This window comes from Sitodiplosis mosellana, unplaced genomic scaffold (assembly GCF_009176505.1).
Source record: "Sitodiplosis mosellana isolate CC-2019 unplaced genomic scaffold, AAFC_SMos_1.0 Smas_scaffold_21, whole genome shotgun sequence".
Classification (NCBI taxonomy): Eukaryota; Metazoa; Arthropoda; class Insecta; order Diptera; family Cecidomyiidae; genus Sitodiplosis; species Sitodiplosis mosellana.
This window is the reverse complement of record NW_022595263.1, coordinates 321,725-340,757: the sequence shown is the minus strand read 5'-3', so window position 1 is coordinate 340,757 and position 19,033 is coordinate 321,725. Positions and strand designations below refer to the sequence as shown.

At 34.5% G+C, this 19,033-nt stretch overlaps 2 protein-coding genes and 3 long non-coding RNA genes across 12 annotated transcripts; 1 reads left to right on the top strand and 4 right to left on the bottom strand.

Annotated features, from left to right (window-relative positions):
* Positions 1-5,240: 5,240 nt before the first annotated feature.
* LOC129568596 (juvenile hormone esterase-like) lies at positions 5,241-7,756 on the top strand. The gene is made up of 10 exons (XM_055446681.1): positions 5,241-5,523; positions 5,589-5,852; positions 5,920-6,091; positions 6,221-6,358; positions 6,432-6,590; positions 6,657-6,760; positions 6,846-6,956; positions 7,031-7,206; positions 7,269-7,493; positions 7,564-7,756. Exons 1-10 carry the CDS (start codon positions 5,296-5,298, stop codon positions 7,754-7,756), a joined length of 1,770 nt encoding a protein of 589 aa, XP_055302656.1. The 5' UTR covers positions 5,241-5,295.
* Positions 7,757-7,759: 3 nt separating this feature from the next.
* LOC129568598 (uncharacterized) lies at positions 7,760-10,653 on the bottom strand. 4 transcript variants are annotated; one of them, XR_008687964.1, is made up of 6 exons: positions 10,110-10,653; positions 9,739-10,041; positions 9,495-9,672; positions 8,715-8,816; positions 8,382-8,645; positions 7,760-8,310 (listed from the first exon to the last, which is right to left on the bottom strand). It is a non-coding gene; the product is annotated as an uncharacterized LOC129568598 (long non-coding RNA). The 4 variants fall into 4 exon arrangements; XR_008687967.1 differs by lacking the exons at positions 9,495-9,672; positions 9,739-10,041; positions 10,110-10,653 and adding an exon at positions 9,300-9,413; XR_008687966.1 differs by lacking the exons at positions 9,495-9,672; positions 9,739-10,041; positions 10,110-10,653 and adding an exon at positions 9,165-9,288.
* A 1,109-nt stretch (positions 10,654-11,762) lies between these two features.
* LOC129568597 (uncharacterized) lies at positions 11,763-12,818 on the bottom strand. 5 transcript variants are annotated; one of them, XR_008687962.1, is made up of 4 exons: positions 12,690-12,818; positions 12,405-12,534; positions 12,082-12,345; positions 11,763-12,016 (listed from the first exon to the last, which is right to left on the bottom strand). It is a non-coding gene; the product is annotated as an uncharacterized LOC129568597 (long non-coding RNA). The 5 variants fall into 5 exon arrangements; XR_008687960.1 differs by having other exon boundaries at positions 12,405-12,551; positions 12,690-12,708; XR_008687961.1 differs by having other exon boundaries at positions 12,405-12,548; positions 12,690-12,708.
* A 256-nt stretch (positions 12,819-13,074) lies between these two features.
* On the bottom strand, positions 13,075-13,993 carry LOC129568599 (uncharacterized). The gene is made up of 4 exons (XR_008687968.1): positions 13,878-13,993; positions 13,591-13,774; positions 13,271-13,534; positions 13,075-13,214 (listed from the first exon to the last, which is right to left on the bottom strand). It is a non-coding gene; the product is annotated as an uncharacterized LOC129568599 (long non-coding RNA).
* Positions 13,994-14,827: 834 nt separating this feature from the next.
* Positions 14,828-18,883, bottom strand: LOC129568707 (uncharacterized protein K02A2.6-like). Its single transcript, XM_055446951.1, has 4 exons — positions 18,270-18,883; positions 16,879-18,034; positions 15,764-16,304; positions 14,828-15,624 (listed from the first exon to the last, which is right to left on the bottom strand). Exons 1-4 carry the CDS (start codon positions 18,881-18,883, stop codon positions 14,828-14,830), a joined length of 3,108 nt encoding a protein of 1,035 aa, XP_055302926.1.
* Positions 18,884-19,033: the final 150 nt, after the last annotated feature.

Below are 19,033 nucleotides of genomic sequence, written 5' to 3'. Positions count from 1 at the left end.
CCATTTTAATGGATTGCTTTATTTTTGTTTCGTATCTGTGTATTGAGCGACGAAAGTCTCATTTTCATTTCAACCGCATCAATTGTGTATGCGAAAATCAAAGTGTTTCATTTTGAAGTTAGCTGAATGAAAAATTAAAATTTGTTTTATAGGTACGTACTAATATACGGTGACTTTTTTGCTCTGCTCGCGCCCTGGTGCGAAAATTTCTTAGTGCCCTTAACTGAAACAGTAGGGCAGCCAGACATGATTTTTTGAAAGACGCAATTTTCGAAGAGCATGCACAATTTTTCCCAGATCCCCTCTTCCAAGAAAAGGATCTGTAGGCACTGTATGCTAATGATATCATTACGTGTGGCGGCTGTTGAACGTCAAAGTCATTTGAGGCGACGCGAGCGCCCCCAATTTCAAAGGGCACATCAATGTAATTCAACATTTCAAATCGGAACTAAACAGCGCGCCAATTCGAAATATAGGAAAATATAGTGTCAACAGCCGCACCCTGTATCATTACCATAACGATTTTGGCCCTTTTGTGGACGTTTAAAAGTGGCACGAGCGAAACGAGGGACCTTTATTGGTTAGACAGAAAAGGAATTCTACACAGAAAATAACATGTCCAAAAACCAAATTATGTTCTAATTTTTTCGTCCCGATTGGCTTCTTCGCGAATCACATAGACTATTGATTGTGTCTTATCGTTGTAATTATGCGAGTTACCTGGTGATCCTCGCGTGATTCAAAATCCAAAAAGCTGAAAAACTTCCACAACGACGGTAAAACAGGGTCACACTCTTGTTGATTCAATGCACAAAAGAGCTAATATCATTTTGTGTGCCGCTGAAATACTGAATTTATTATTTATAGCTTCCAACGTGTCTTTCGTATTTGCCAAATTGTGAAAGCCACCCTGTTTCGCATTTTATTCGTTGTTACACGTGAGTCACATCAAATGACGTGCACAATCACAAACATCTAAATTGATTTCAATAAAATAATGAGAGGAATATATACGATCAATTTGAGCCAAAGTCAGTCCAGTCGAAGATCACCAACAGTAATATCAACAACGTGCAATAGTAATATCCCATTTGAAGAAGTGGAATTTTGAAAGGAGATTCAGCGATGCAGAGGCTCTTGTTCAATATATTTTTTGTGATAATTTTTCTGGTGACCAGATGTTTCGCAGCAGGTGACAGCTGCTCAATATGCAACGTTATGGCCGGTCTAAAACGCCCTGGAGAATTACCACCAGTGGAACCAAAGAACATCACAATCACTTGAAGTTTATCACTAAACAACGGCATAATAATAGTTATACGTATAAGAAATATTTCAATCAACACAAATTGGTTGACTTTCCGTTTGTTAAAACGTAGTTATTACGGTATAAAGTTCAAAACTAATAAAATTTGATATGAAAAAACAATTTTTGGGTCTTTTGTATATCAAAGCGAGCTGCGAGATTGGCGTCTTTTCAATAACAAAATTGTCTGAATTAAATTGGGAGAACGGAGAAATGTGCATACATAATCATAATTTTTTTTTGGATTGTTGACAAACTTTAGCTTTCAAATCCTATACAGTGAAATTATGATTTCTTTCAATATTATTTTTAGATTGAAAATGGTTTGTAATTATCGGCCTGTTTTATGTCTGTCTATTTTACTGGTAGTTCATTTACACATGACTTGATATATATTATTTTCTGAAAACGATTTGGACACATGTTTTGATTGAAAGTACACCTTTTGCCCGTGAATCGTCAGTGAATTTATCCAGTGTAAATTCTTCTCATTTTGAAAGTAGAACAAATCAATCAGGTATAGGGTAAATTTCACAAAAGTGATAATCACTTAATTGTTCGCAACTGTCTTTTTTCAACTAAAAAAATGTATTGTACATACATGATTCAGACTTAAGCTTCATTAGTCCTTATTACCAGAATACGCTATAAAAACAAAAAATAGAATTGTTTGACGGGAAAGCTAAATCATGGAGTGGATTAAACATTTCAGTTCTATATAACCCAAATATTGAAATTGCTTTCGCTGAGGCCATTGAAACTGTTTTATTCAAAAATGGTTCAATTAGTGCACTTATCACAGCTTCTTTATGAAAATATGTGATTTTTTCTTGTTTTTCCAAAGAAAAGATTTGAATTGAACAGAAATGAATCAATGGAACTAATTATCAGAAAGAGATTGAGATTGAAAACGATATAAATCGGTTAGAAATGATTGGATCTCAATAAGACCAATAAATCATATTGAAACAAATGTTCATAATCTATCACAGTCCACTATGTTAGTAACGATTTGGTTTAAAAGGCTCTCTCCTATATATAGGAGATATGGCATTTAATTACCACATAGCTTCACCTGAAATTATTTTCCCCGTATGAAAATTATTATCTGAAACTCCATCGAAAACTGGAACGAAAGAAACAATTTCACTCTATTTGGAAGTAAACATGATATTTATTGAATCGCTTCATTTATTCCATCTTAGATTTGTAATTCAAATTTTGTATCAATCACGTCTTGGGAATCTAGTTGGGAATGCTTCAAATTTAAAATCGGAAAATCAGCTTAAAATCAGACTTTTGATAATTCAAATTTGTTTCACCAAAATAAATGACGTTTGTACTTATATTCACACTGGCTTGATTGAAGTAGACTCGTTCGACATTGGTGAAATTTTTTGCAATGCTTTCTAAATTCACAATGTCACCATCGCTGTTGATACCACGTTCCCGTAAGCCTGGTATCGGTGGCAAAATAATGTGTCTTACTTAATGTTCAATTAATCAATTTGTATGCTTGAACCTATCCAGAAGTCACGTTGCTCGCATGAAAAATGAGAATTCGTCGAAAATGTTTGGATTTGTGGATTTAATTTGAATAATGGCTTCAATTCAAGAATTTGCCCATGCATTACCCGGGCCACCTTCGTCATTCAGTTCAATATGTTCAATCGGGGGATATACGATGAACCCAATCATTTGCATCACCAATCACCTTATCCTGTAGAATTTTGCAAACTGAAAGCTCTTTTAAACTGAGGCATTTTTCAAGATCATTTCATAGAATTCGCTACCGAATATCCATGTTGTTGAAGCAATGCAACCGTGTAAAGTCACATACGTCAAACACCAAACATCATACGCATTGACATTGTCACTTCATTCATTTCAATTCGATACATGAATAAAGAGTCAGTCGTGAATCTCTCTGCATACAACGTCTTTTATTTTCATCTTATTCTTTCGGACTGTCTGATAGCACATTCACGCGTAACGGTAGTATTAACTTGCCAACACATGTTCCAACTTGAAATCGCTCAAGCTGTGGCAAAACATCTTCGATCATATCAAATTCGTCTTGAGACAATTTTAAATCCCAAATTGCCATTCGTTTGATCAGTTTTTTACTTGTTGGATCAGTCTGACGAAATCGTTCATATTTGTCGTCATCAAGTGCGATTCGACCAAAACCAAGTTGCATGGCTGGATAAAACATTCTAATGAATGTGTCGACAATTTGCTTCATTCGTTTACATGTTTGACGAAGTGCGAACAAGTTTGCTGTTGACAGTCATTCGAAAAACTCCTCAAAACAATCGAAATTTAACAAATAGACGGCGAAGGTTGACAGTTTGATGGACCAACCAATGCCGATTGATTTCGTCTTTAGTCGGCCATCAACTGATCCACATCTGCTTGTGCCTTTCTTTTGACGACGCTCCTTTTATCGCCCAGGTTTGTGCTTACTGCGATTCACACGGTTGCTGCGTTTGTGACTCTGCTCCAAAATGAATAAATAACACAACGTTTTCTGTTAATGCAATAACCAACAAAGTTTTCAAATGAATAAAATGTTTTTCTCTTTATAGCAAAAAAAAAAATCATCGTTTTCAAGCCATAGCATAAATAAACTTACAGTGTTGTTGACTGCGCTGAACAATTCAAAATTGAGTGTCAATAACCAACTGTATCAACCAACTTAGTTTTCCTTATTTTTGATTCCAATGTGAATCGAAATGGACACTTTAGTGTCAGTAAACCAAAGAAAACTTTGTAAATTCGTGAAAATTCAAAACCGATTTTTTGAAATAACGTCGATTTTGTATGGAGTTTGAAATGCACTTGTTTAATGTTGACAGCATCCACAAAACACCAAAGTTTGACAAGCGGTATATATTTGACAGTTCGCAATATGTCTTGACATTTGCTCGGTATGTGAACGGTGGCATTTGAAATGATTTTTAATATTGATGTTATCGCAATTGAAACTGAACATTTTCCATTCATACTGTCTCATTTGTAGAAAATAATTCACTTTTTCTTGATTTATCAATCTTTTTTCACCCAAAACGTTCCAATGGCTGTATCCATTTTAATTCAAGTGATTAATCAAATAAGAAGACGTTCAAGTTGAAAAACCGAATCTTCAAACCGAAAATGAAACAGGCTCACATTAGCGCAAATCATCTTTCCAAACGTATCGCTAATGCAAGCCTGTTTCTTTTTTGGTTTAAAGATTTGGTTTTTCAGCTTGAATCACTTCTTATTAATAATACGGGTTTGAAAACGATTTACATTGAATGGAATGTATGAATTTTACTGAATCAAATGATCGGTGCAAATGCATGGATTGTTTTTGCCAATTTTTATCAGAATTACGAGCTATCGCCAAAAATTATTGACAATAGTTCAAAGCGGTTTTCCAGAAAATATGGAATATATAATCTGTTGCCTTTGGTATGCAATCTTTGTAATTGGTTTACAGATGTTCGCAACATCTTTTGATTTCGAAACACTCGGACCAATTATTGAACAAAACAAATATTTTGTTATCCATTCGGGCTGATATTTTTTGTTTAATAATAGAAGAAAAAATAAAGAATGATAACCAAAAATAAGACAATGTTTGATACGCTATCGCAAAAAACACATATCTGAATAAATTATTGCGTGAGACTTTATTTTCTTCATTTGCTATCATATATTGTTGCTTTAACGCTCAGTACATGATGTATGCAATGAAATATGTTCAGAAATGAATTTAAACTTCAACTTAATTACACAAGATACAGCCAACAATAAAAATGCATTAAAAATACATTTCGTGATATTTTTATCTCATACGTTTATCATCGCAATATTCTTGCGCGCTGAAATTTATTAATTACCGGATTGCTTGGAAAAAGATATTTTATTCAGTTGTTCAGAACACTGGAAGAGAGTATCACTCTCAATATTTTCGAAGAAGATTATTTGAGTGAACAAAGAATATGAATTGTGTGTGCTGGCTGATAATATTCTTTGTTCTATTCTTGTCTTTGTACCATCTGGTAGGAGTAGAGTCTGATAGAGATGACGATCAACAATTTTGTACAATCAAATCGAAGAGTGGCTTGATTCGTGGCAAGTTTAATCGAACTTTATTTGACGAGAAACCATATTATTCGTTTCGCGGAATACCATTCGCAAAGCCACCAATCAACGAACGTAGATTCAAAGTAATTTTTTAGAAAACTTACCTACATTACGTTTTTGATTTTAAATTTAAAACCAATTTGCGTAGGCACCCGAAAAAATCCAACCATGGAATGGCACATTAGATGCATTTGAATTCGGCAATGATTGCATTCAACCGGATTCAGAAAAGCAAACATTCTTTGGATCAGAGGATTGTTTGTATTTAAATGTGTTTGTGCCCAGCGATTGTTCAGCAATAAATACAACTAGCAAATTGCCTGTAATGTTCTATATTTTTGGTGGAAAGTTTTCCTTCGGGACAGCTCGTTTTTATGGTCCTGACTTTTTAATCGAAACCAATGTGATTGTTGTATGTGCTCTGCTGTCACGGAAATCGCCAGAATCTTTGTCTTTCATTTTGTACTTGAATTTTTCAGGTAACTTTCAATTATAGAGTAGGTCCACATGGGTTTTTATCGTTGGGTTTGCCCGAATATTCAGGCAATATGGCACTAAAAGACCAGTCGCTTGCTCTGAAATGGATCAGTGCGAATATTGAACATTTTGGAGGCGATAAGAATAATATTGTGCTTTTTGGCCATAGCTCAGGTATGAGCTAAATTATATAACCATTTTTTTTCCTTTTTTCTCTATTTTCGAATTTAATTTGTTAAATATTAAATTTTTTGTATAATTAGAACTTTGGTCATGTATTCACTTCCAATAAAATTCAAATAGGGGCTTCTTCAGTAAATTTACATATGATTTCACCGCAAACGAACAATCTGTTTCAAAGGGCAATCATGATGAGTGGCTCAGCATTGAATCCATTTTTGCCAAGACATCAAGACCATTCATCTATTTTGCATCATTTGGGTAATTTTAATGATTCTATTTAATATGTATGAATTTTAATATATTCATTTGGTCAATTGGTTACCATACGAAGCTGAAAACTTGCACTACCCCGTCACGAATAAACGAGATTTGATTAAATTTTTGAATCAAATTGATGGTAAATTGTTATCGAAGATGACCTTTCAAAATGACCATGTACCCGGCTTCGGACGAAAGACTTTCAATCGCATTTGGACTGTGTGTATCGAAGGTGGCAAATTCTTGTTTCATATTTTAGGCAAATTTATGATTGCAATCTGCCTTCTTTTTCTTACAGACTATAATGCAACTGAACCATTTATAACACAGACGCCATTTGATATTTTAACGAATCATAGCTATGAAAGCAACATTGACACATTATACAGTAGTTCACCAAAGGTATTGCATACTTTTTAACATTTTCACTTCATATGTACTTGTACGATTTTGGAATCAGTGGTTTGCTATTTTATTTTCATTTAAGGAATTTGTGCTCTCGCATGAACAAAAGCAGCCCGAGCTTTTGAAAAATTTCAATAATATCTTCGAAATCGGATTTCCATTAGAAATGGCACAACTGGATTTTGACTCCGAGGTCAGTTTCGAAAAAAGGGGGAAAATCCTGTTAACTCAAACCAAAAATAATACATATTATTATTTCATTTTAAGGTCTATAAGAATATTTCGCGGCAAATTCGTTACTTTTACTTCAATGAAAAGCATGTAAATGCTGAGACTTTGAATGGATTCAATACGTTGATTACCGATATCAATTTCTTGTATGGGATCTATTTGAGCGCTCGCATACAGGCATCAAAATCGAACGGGCGCACATTTTTTAGCAAGTAATTAATTATGTTCAGATTTAAACTATTTTTCTACACATGACATTCAATAATTTCTTTAGATTTTCTGTTGAAAATGAATGGAATTTCAGCTGGAGAAAAGCTGAACGTAGCAATTTTACAGCAGACTATGCAGCTCACGTCGATCAACTGTATTATGTTTTTCGATTTTCTGCTTATCCAGATATATTTCCAGACGAAGCGTATCAAACACTAAAAGAAAACTCGTTTCCGTGGCAAATAATCAAAAACATCACGAATTTCTACGCGAATTTCGCGAAATTCAAGTAAATCAAAATACCTCATTCGAAATATTTAGCAATTTCAATGATATGCGATGCTTTTTATTCTGAACAGGAATCCAGTTCCAGAAAAAGACCCACTTCAATTAATATCACCAGAATCTGATCAGTGGCATTATTTCAGTGTAACAAACGAAGGTATTCATCCGAGAGCCAATCCTGAACGGCATCGAATCACATTTTGGGATAATATTTTCGATCAAAATAAACAACAATGGAACACTACATTTAATTTTCATTTAGCTTGAATGTTGACATTTCCAGTGCAATTTATTATTTACCATAAGTTAGAATTTAATAGTGAGTTCATTCACTGGGCTTGTTATTTACATCGAAAATCATGATTTGTATATTTGTTCCATGCAAGGGGCGATTCACGAAAACAAAGAAGTGTGAGTTTTTGCGAGTTTTTGTGAGTTTTCTAATTCGAACAATTTTTTAAAAATATCAATAAAATGCAATTTTTCATTGAGCTTCCTATTACATATTAATTTAATTATTCAAAATCATATTTTTGATCGACTGACAAGTTTTATAAACTGATATATAGCTTAAAAAAGGTAAAAAATGAAGAAAATATCTACTTCAAATTTTTACGCCTTTTTGCGAGTTTTTGCGAGTTTTGCGAGTGCGATTGCTCGTGAATCTCCCCTTGGTTCCATGAATTTAAAAAAAAAACATTTTTTCAAGAAAACTGATACTAGGTTCAATATTTTCCCCAAGCGTTTACGCCAGAAACAACAAGTCTATACATTAGACACATATCCAAGAAAAGCGTGAACGTTGCCAAATATCCACAAATCTGCAAAAAAAACGAAAAAAGTTCCTAAGTTCTGTCTTTATTTCATAACTATAACAATTGTAGGCACTAACCGATGCTGTAATCAAAAATTCGTCGGTGTATCGGACGATGAGCGTTGAAATCAGCAGAAAAGTGTATGATGCAATTAAGGCAAAAACCATTTCGATTTTTGCCCAGTTCAATGTGACAAAATCATCGATTCGGAATAGAAACAGAAACACGAAAAGTGTTGTAATTCCGAATACCACAATACCAGCAATGAAACAAGCAGTCTCTACTGTTCCTACACTTTTTTCACTCACTACCGTACAAATGAATGCAATGAGCTCGAAAATCTAGAGATATGAATAATTCAAGATGTTTCAAAGTATTTTTGGTTCATTAAAATCACTTTTAGATCATACCATGCACAGGATTTTCAATAGGGCTGGAATCGAGCGTAAACGTATAAGAATGGAAAGCATGACGTCTATGGTTATAAACACAAAATGACTGAAGGTAATTTACTGAAAAAGATAAATGGCTTACTCAGATGTGTCATTGCAAAGCAACCCAAAAATATTCATAGTAAAATCAGTGGCGTTTGCTATTCAGATAACGCTTAAACACAAATTTACAGTATTCACAATGAAATAAATAAACTCACAATACTTTATTCTACAAAAAAACTTTTGGAATTATTATTTTCACTGAACACCTTTAACCATATTAAACATTGACATGAATGCAATTTCAAATGATGACTGTGAACAATAAACTGTTATCAAATGTCATGGCATTTGTTGATTCTTTTGAAACTTGAACTAAATTGGTCATTTGTTTAGTTAATTTCTTGTCATCATCATTGCACCTACCCAAAAGCTTACAGAAAATATCCCTGTTCAAAATTTTAAACTTTTTTTCGCAAAAAAAGCAAAAAATTTTCGTTATCAGAATAGACACTTTGCTCACGGGTAAAAAATCTAATATGAATTATTATATTCACTCACGTATAGAGAACTGCTATACTAGTTGTGTTCAAGTGATAGCTTATCGCGACTTGTGATTCATGTCTGATAACAAAGTTTTCGAATGAAACAAAATGTGTGTGTCTTAGTAATAATGCTCAAGTGTATGATGTACGTGTTTATTAGACATTTTCAACTAGCTGATGAATATTATAGATTAAATTCAATGTTACCCACTTCTCCGCAAACAACTGTGAACACAAACGAACATCGTCTCGTCATATTTTTTGAATGCTAGTAAAGTAAACTATGCGGACTAAGCACTTGTGACTGTAGAGACCCTCGATGAAACTGCTTGCCTGTGTTTCAAATAAGCCTCAACAGCAAATGTTATCACTGCTAAATATCCAAAGCACTAAAAACAAAAATTGAGAAATAGATCAAGTCGAAATGCTTCCAAAATGATTGTACAGGTACTCACAGCTGATACTATTCGAATAGCGGTTGATATTTTTCGAATATCGGCACCATTATATAAGACGTATTCAATATTTACAAATAATGATGAAATTGACATGAAAATCAGTGATGCTATACCGGCGAAAATTAGTTCAATTTCCACCCAATTTAATCGTATTGCCTTCTCAATCGTGAATAGATAGACAAGTAAGAAAACAAGTGTAATTATCATTACGATGAGTGCCATAATCCAATAGAACTCAATCGAAGGCAATGCACCATAAGAACTCAATTTTAAGCAGATGAAAGTAATGAATGCAAATAGCTGGAATGAGAAATCAAAATTATGAACACCAATTTAATCCGAATTTGAAATTATTCTAGATATCGTACCAAACATAGAATTTTTAAAATTGCATGAGTCGTACGCAGGCGCTGAAGGATGGAATGCATGATGTCTTCTATTTTTCTGCTTTTTCACTCAAAAAATACCAGCGTATATACAGATCCGAAATATCAATATGAATTTTAATTTATGACTTTATTACAAAACCAATGTTGAATCCTACTCTCAGGCTTCCCGTCACTCACTGCACACTATAGATTGCGTCCGCTTGGGAAAGAATAATTACTTTTCCGCAAACTTTGTTTGTTAGGTAAAGTATTAGTTTTACTAGCCAAAATTTCATGACATCTCCTCTTTCGGACCACTATAACGTCACGCCAAACTTCAAAAATCACATATCTGTACACTAGGCAATGTAGATGGGAACAAATCCTATCGATCAAGACCTATCTGCCTCCAAAAACATGTTGTTTACTATGAAAAATGTGCAAAATAGCGATGTGCGTATGGCGTCGTTCGCGTTCGCGTTCGGGTCCGCGTCCGCATTCTATGAAAACTTGTTCGCCGATTATCTCAAAAAGTTGACAAGATAATTGAGATCTGTAAAAGCCAAAAGTTTTGGCATGTCGAGAGAAAGCTTGAATGCTAGCGGATTGATTTTGAACCCATTCTGATTTACCAATTTCGTACCATAAGCCTCCGACTAAGGACCTGAAAAACCTTGAAAAATGACACTTTTGTACGGAAAGTACCCGAAAAATGCATTTTTCAGGGTTTCGATCAAGGCAAACTGCCATTTTTTTTGCAAAAATAATGGGAGTCTGTGAACATCCGAACACCTACTTGCCCATAAATTTGGTCCAAAATCGACATTTCTTGAAATTTTCCTCGAAAAATAGACTTTTGTATGAAAAATCACTCAGAAAGCCATTTTTTAGGGTTTTGGTCAAGGCAAACTGATATTTTCTTGCAAAAATAATGGGAGCCTTCAAACAACCGAACACCTACTTGCCCATAAATTTGGTCCGAAATCAACATTTCTTGAAATTTTTGAAATTTTGTTCGAAAATGACACTTTTGTATGGAAAATGGTCGAAATAGTTATCCCGTGTGAAAAAATAGTAACTGAGCAGTCAGTTAACTAATTTGGGACAAAAATGACTTACTTTGATTGACATTTCAGTACAAAGTGTAGTGTAAGTCTATCATAGTTAACTGAAATCATTTGAAGTTACAAGTCAATCTAAGTTGCTTCATTTGGGACCAAGTGATTTTTTTAGAACAAAAACATAAATTCAATCAACTAAAGTCAACTGAAGTTATAGTCAGTCAGTCATTTCTTTCTCACACGGGATATTTTAAGGTCAAAAATGCTATGAAAAAAGGGTCCATTGAAATTTTGGTTAAACATTAAGCGGGAGGTAAACTAAATTGCTGCGGAGCGGAAAAGTTTGGATTACGTATGTAATTCGTTTTATTTAAATTAAAATAATACTTTTCGAGTGGGAGTCCTTCTTTTCATTCCTTTATGATAACAAATATTTATACTCTGCCTTTATGATAAGAAACATTTCCAAGAAGCAAGAAAAAGTTAAATACATAACTTCCAACAAACTTGACAACAAATCAGAATTAAAGAACATTTAAACTGAGTGAGACAGCCACCATTTTGTGTCTTCTTTTAAAAAAAAATGGCTCAATATTATTGATATTCTATGTATATTTAGGAGAATTCATCTATTTTATACAATTTCCGACTAAAATTAGATCCATTATACATCAACTCAAATACCAAATTGCATTTTAGCTCATATAAATACGAGTGTTCTCCGTTGAAGTGATCTTATAAAGGCAATTCAGATTCTATCTTTTTTCCTTGGATCGATCAGTAAAGTGATCTGTATCTCAAATATGCTTCTATTGCATATGTAACCATAGTTAAATACCCAAAGACCTAAAATAGTTTTGATTAGTTTGCATTTATATTTCACAATAGCTGATGTTATATCATGTACTAACCGACCCTGCTGTTAAAAGCGACAATTTTAATACGACAATTAGAGAAGATATCACCAGAAAAACAAGTGCCGCCACAGCTGCAAAGTACAGCTCAATTTTATCCAAATTTACGCCAAATATGTTATCAGCTTTCAGCATGTACAAAACAAATAGAATTGCGGTTGGTACGAATAAGATCATAGTTATGATACAGAATGCGTCAGCAGAGCCCCATGTAGTATCCAAACTTATTTTTGACAAAATAAACCCGACGAGTTCGAATATCTAAAATGAAAATATTTCAATTTTTCTGAATATTTCAATTACTTCAAAATACGTCGTACCAAACATAAACATTTCAATATTGCAGGAACTGTCCATAGACGGTCGAATAGAAGAGACATGATGCTTTCGATATCGAACTTAAAATTTGAGAATGTGTAAGATTCAGCAGCGTCACATTAAGTGTGTATACTACAATGAAAACACTTCTAAGGCAATGATGTCATACGGTTATTTTTATTTTTGACACTTGAACATATTGTTAATGTACTTGTGAATAAATGCGTTGAAATCAGACAAATTATATGTATTTCCAAAAATCTCGCTTGTTATTTTTGAATACTCACTCAATATTATTTCGCACTGTGTATAGAACTAACTAAATTACTGCATCAGCAGCCATACAAAGCAGCTGGTGAATATTTTACGGTGACTCAGTAGTTGTGTGTTATCAGCAGCGTCATTAAGAGATATGAATGCGATATGAATAATTCAGATAATTCATTTTCGTGTTGAAACCTTTAAACGTAATTTTTCCAAACCTATTAACGAAATTCTCACAAAATGGAACTTTCCAATTGTCGTTCTACCAAAAAAAACATAAAAATGATTATAAACATCAATTTTAATTAGGATGACTTCATCATATTTCAACTAAAACATATTGCTGATAAAATAATAAGTATCATTATTGAGAAAATAGATAACAATTAATTTAAGAAAAAAAATCGTTGAAATGAATGAATGAAAATTGGTAGGAACTACGATTGAAGTAGTTCGTTTTCTCCATTGCCTTGTGAAATTCGCTTTAATTTCCAATAATTGAACAGCGTTTCGATCACATAACCAACAGCTGTTATGAAGCCAAGTATCTGAAAAAAGAGACTTTAGTACTGCTTTAGTGCTTTTGATGTAATGGTTTACTCACAGATGCAGCCAATAAAACTTTATTACGGTTCAGTATCAACACTGCGGCCAGCAATAGAATGAGTGAACCCGTTGCATGATAATACATCTCAACTTTCAACAAGAAGATCAACGGAGATTCACGATTGCGCTGTATAAAATACCAAATAAACCATAGCACCGTCGAAATAAATGCAATTAATATCATAATAATGTAAAAAAATTTAACGGATCCCGAATATTCGTTGTCGCACAGTGCACAGATAAAACCGGAAAACTCAAAGATCTAGAAGAAACATGTATTTGAGTTCCGATGATTTGAAGAAATTTTAAATTTCATACCAAACAGACTGTCTTTAAAATGGCAGGAAAGGTGAGAAAATTGCGGTAAAATGGTAGCTTAGATTTCTCCGTAACATTCGATGGTACAGCATCTGGTTGGGTTGTTTCATTTGCGGTAACCATAATCGTTGAATTTGGTATTTCCAATCAAAATTCGCAAATCGCTTTCAGATCGCAAGCTACTCTGGAAGTATGATTCTTCGAAATTATTGTCATTTGGAATTTCACGGATCAGAGATCCATTTATACGCTGCTTGATGGTCATCAAATGAAGTCTTTATACTTACTTAATTTACTGTGAACCGATCGACTCAATGATTCTTCCGACTTAATATAACAACTGAGATTTTATAGAGCAAAAACGCTTAATCTTGATGTGTATTTTTAGAAATGAAAAGGATATATTTTTCTCGGAGAATGTTTGTATGTGATTTTTTCTGCCAATTTTTTTCCACAGTTAATTCAACCCCCTTTTGACTACCCATATTTCAGAACATATGACACACATTCAAATGATTGGGTCAGTGAAGTGAATCATGATGTTGAAATAGCTCGTGTTACGTGATGAATGTAAAGTGTACTTATTTGATTGGAGCGAATAAAAATACATGATACAACGTGATTAACCCTTCGACGACCAATGGGACACATATGTCCCATTTTGTTTTTCATCTGTAATAACTACATTTTTGAACCAATTTTAGTAAAATTGGTTTCGTTTGAAAGAGAATTAATGTAGCTATCAGAAAGTACCATAATATTGGATATTTATTGTAAACGCAATTAGATAGAACACTCTAAAGTCAAAAAATCTTAACTTTTTTTCAACTTTCGCCAAATGCTATATAATTTTAACGGTGGAACTTTTAAAGCTGAAAATTTGGAATAATGTGCGAAATGTCCATTACTTTCCTGTGATGTATCTCAGTTGAGTGTCGGAAACAGAAGAAAGTCTTTATTCAATGTTCTTACTAGCTAATGTCACAATGGTTTTATTCTAGTTGACAATGTGTGTGAATGGCGCTGTGATATAAATGTAGTAATAGATTAAGTAGTATCACACTTGCTATAATGATGTACTTTACGTACTCTACAACCCCTTTCCAAAGATGCTTAACTATATTAACAATATTTTGTTCAAAAATGTTTTCTTCTTTTCTTTTTATATAAATGAATTGTATGAGTAAAAAATTGTGTATCATATATGTTGCTGTACATTCAGCACTGAACCACGACGTTAGCGACGACGGTTTGACGTGTAAAAGTCTTTGATGTTTTGTTTCGCTTGTGCGGCAACACGACGGGTTGCTGGTCGTTCGATGACGTCGGGAATAGATTCTTCCAATTCATTTTCTTCTTGTGAATGAGAACTCACAAAGGAAAGGTCACTTGAGTCACCGGCTGTGTCAGACGGCAAATCAATTTCATTTGTTGCTGCATCATGTGCCTGCTCAGAACCTTGCGAATCATTTAGTTCCAGAGGCAACTCATCTCCCCCCATATCATCAGTTTCACCATCTCTGATCTGATCTACATGACGTTTAATGTCACGTTTTTCACGGAGTAACAAACAGGTGTAATTACGTGGTCCTATTTTATTTTTAATGGTAGCTTGTGACCAACTTGCTTTGTTTGGGTTTCGATAATCTCTCACATAGACTTTTTGTCCTACCGAAAAATTTACGTTACGATTTCCTTTATAATTTTTAATTGCGGTTTGTTGCTTTTCTTTGATAACATCTGTAACTACAGGCGGTTTTAGCCAACTAAAACGCGATTTTAATTCTTTTCCGAGAAGGAGTTTCGCAGGAGTTTCGTTAGTTGTGCAATGTTTTGTAATTCGATAGTCAAACAAAAATCTATCGAGAATGGTGTCGAAGTCACCTATTTTGCTCTCCTCAATCGTTGCAATTAATGACTTCTTCAATGTTTTGACAAAATTCTCGGCTTGGCCGTTTGTCGATGGATGTCCAGGTGCGGTGTATATGTTGTAAATACGGTGTAAATTGTCTTCCATTGTCTTGAACCAAGATGCTGATTAAACCAAATCGTGAGAAAATTTCTCTTAATTTACGAATGACAAATGCAGACGTCATATCCTTGGTTTTGAAAACTTCAACCCACTTGGAATATGAATCGATTGCAAGAAACAAATAATAGCCTCGAACGGGACCTGCAAAGTCAATGTGAACACGTTTCCAAGCTGAATCAGTGGGTGTCCACGGCATGAGAGTACTTTTCTCAGGACTTGCTTGAGTCTTTTGACAATAAACACAACCTTTTATCAAATTTTCAATTTCTTTGTCAATATGCGGCCAATAAACATATGAACGAGCTAACGCTTTCGTTTTTACAATTCCCATGTGCGATGCGTGAAGGTCTTGCAAAATGATCTTACGCAGAGCATTTGGAATGACGGTGCGATAGCCCCAAAGAATGCAACCTGATTCAACAGATAATTCAGTTGCTTTGTTTCGAAATGATGTATATTCACTGCCTTGAAGCTGATCGACAGTTCCGTGTTGAATACAATCGTGAACCTTTGATAAAATGAGGTCTCGTCGAGTGTGTGTGGCTATATCTTTGTACGTTAATGTTTTCATGATGTTTGAACCTACATAATTTATGTATGAACTCTCCTTGGTTTCTTCCGCTGTAGAAACTTGTGCAATACGTGATAAACTATCAGCCGTATTCAAAGAACCTTTAATGTACTGAATAGAATAATTGAAACCAGACAAAAGAAACGCCCATCTCTGCATACGAGCAGCGGCCATTAAAGGAATGCCTTTATTTTCGCCAAAAATTGCGATCAACGACCTGTGATCAGTTTCAAGCGTGAAAAACATGCCCAATAAATATTGTCTTAACTTAATCACACTAAAAATGATGGTTAATGCTTCTTTTTCTATAGTACTGTAATTCTTTTCTGCATTATTTAATGCGCGTGAGACATATGCAATAGGTCTCTTGGTTCCATCGTCATATTTATGAGATAAAATACCAGTAATGTATCTGTAGACAAAATAATTAATAATTTCGGATTAAAATGAACTAAAACTCGATCAGAACAGATTTCTGTTTTCATGTGTTCGAATACATTTTGACAAGCCTGATCCCATTTAAATTCAACATTTTTTTGCAACAAATGGTAAAGCGGTGTCATTTTCTGAGCGAAATTTTCGATGAAAAATGAATGATGATTTACCATGCCAATAAATGCTCTTAATTCAGAGACATCACTTGGTCGTGGTGAATTGAGAACGGACTTGATTCGTACGAACGGACTTGAATTGAGAACGGACTTGAACCATTTTTGTCAATGTCAAATCCTAAATAAGAAATTTTTTCCTTGAAAAATTCACATTTGTTGACGTTTAGTCTGAGACCGGCTGTCTGAAGTTTAATCAAAACTTGTTTTATCGTTTTCAAATGATCTGCTAGAGTTGGCCCAGTGACGACAATGTCATCTTGATAACAGAATACATTTGAGAAGCAACTAAGGAGATTTTCCATGGTCTTTTGAAAAAGTGCGGCGGCAATTTTGACGCCAAACGGTAAACGTGTCATTTTGAAAATGCCTTTGTGTGTACTCCATGTACACAATTTTTGTGCTTCATCGTCTAAAACTAACTGATTGTATGCATTCGACATGTCAAGTTTAGTAAACAAAATACCTCCTTGCATTGAAGCAAAAATTTGATCAATCCGTGGCAATGGATATTTGAAATCGATTAAAAATCGATTAATTGTGACTTTGTAATCACCACAAATGCGAATATCGCCAGAAGGTTTCAATAATGGCACAAGAGGTGTAGCCCAATCCGAATTGTCTACTGGAATAAGTATTCCTTTTGAAACGAAGTCATCTAACTGTTTCGCTATCATATCACGCCATGCTAACGGAACAGGGCGAGGTTTGCAGAAAATCGGTGTGACATCTTTTTGAATGGGTAATTTAATGGTCGTGACGTTATACTTTCCTAAACCGCAACTAAAAACTTCGTGAAACTCACTTTTGATTGAATCAATCATTTCGTTGGGCGCAAAAATATTGTTGACGCGATTTGTTTGTACTAATTCAAAACTAAAAGCACGTAGAAAATTTCTACCTAACAAAGTCGGTCGGTCACTGTTTGTCACTACAATTATTCCTGATATCTTTTGACCTTTGTAATTAACAACTGTTTGAAACTCACCAATGATCTTTAATGGGTCACCTGTGTATCCGGAGAAAGGTGTGTTGCATGGTTTCAAAACTCTTCGATCAAAGTATTTATCAAATGTGTGAATTGATATGAGCGAACATGGTGCACCAGTGTCACATTCAACCGTAAGCCTGACTCCATCCACAAGCACAGTTAACTCATAGCGATCGTTCTCTTCCGAGCCCTCAATTGAATAAATTGGGTAGTCGTAGTTCGTCACATCGCATGGTTCAATGCTAAACGTAGAAGTGGAATTACAAACAGAATTAGAAAAATTTTCACTAGAAATTGAACAATTTTTATCAAAAAAATTAACAAAATTGACGTTATTCTTATCCTTCTGCTTGCAAATGTTGGCTAGGTGCCCAGTTCGTCCACAGGAATGGCACTCGCTGTCCTTGTATTTGCATGATGATGATGTGTGGTTCTTCCAACCACAATGCCCACATGGTTTTTTCGATTTCCCGTTACCGTAGCTCTTCTTGCGATTGTTGTTGTTGTTGCCGTTTCTGCTGCTTGCCACGTGCTTTGATGAAATTCACGTCCACGCTGCTGTTTTGCGATTGTTGAATTTTTGTTTCTTTCATCATCGCCTTTTTCAATGCAGTTTGCAACGTCAGCGTTTCGTCTTCTTCGCAAAGTTTTTCGAATATTTTGCTTGGCAATTCAACGACAAATTTGTCCAAAACGATACGTTCCAAATCACCAGCGACGAATTTGCAATCGAGTGATAACCTCTTCACACGTGCAAACCACGATGCTACACGTTCGTCGGCTCCCATTTTCGCTGCGTAGAAATTTCTTCGCTCGTTGAAAACAATTACGGGTGGTGTGTAATGCGCTTTCATCAACGCACACAAATCATTGTACTTCTCTTTGCTCGGTAATTTCGGACTGCATAAACAATGCAGAATTTGATATGCTTCTGCTCCGATCAATTTCAATAAAATTGAAATTTTTTGCTTTTCGTCTGTGCACTCAATTTCGACGAAATGTAATTCGAGACGTTCAAACCACAAATTCCAATTCTCTGTCGGGTTAAACTCCGGCATCGATGATGCGGTGATGATTTTCGTGTCCGTCATTTTTCGTTGGTCGATGATTTTCATGTAATGCACAGATGTTCAGAAAAAAAAAATAGTTTTTCTTACGATTACTTTTTCGATGGAAAAAAAATTTACGGTGAATTTGCTGAGATCTTGAGATTTTTTTCTCGCAGTACTTTTTCGATGTAA

What these genes read in the sequence shown, in the direction of transcription:
- LOC129568707 (XM_055446951.1), bottom strand. Translation starts at nt 18,883, where the DNA reads ATGACGGACACGAAAATCATCACCGCATCATCGATGCCGGAGTTTAAC. An exon ending in CAAGTCCGTTCTCAATTCAA is followed by an intron (nt 16,305 to 16,878) that starts GTCCGTTCGTAC and finishes TATTCTATTCAG; the next exon opens with TACATTAAAGGTTCTTTGAA. An exon ending in TGTTCACATTGACTTTGCAG is followed by an intron (nt 15,625 to 15,763) that starts GTCCCGTTCGAG and finishes TGGTTTAATCAG; the next exon opens with CATCTTGGTTCAAGACAATG.
- LOC129568596 (XM_055446681.1), top strand. Translation starts at nt 5,296, where the DNA reads ATGAATTGTGTGTGCTGGCTGATAATATTCTTTGTTCTATTCTTGTCT. An exon ending in GCTTTTTGGCCATAGCTCAG is followed by an intron (nt 6,092 to 6,220) that starts GTATGAGCTAAA and finishes AAATTCAAATAG; the next exon opens with GGGCTTCTTCAGTAAATTTA. An exon ending in TATACAGTAGTTCACCAAAG is followed by an intron (nt 6,761 to 6,845) that starts GTATTGCATACT and finishes TTTTCATTTAAG; the next exon opens with GAATTTGTGCTCTCGCATGA.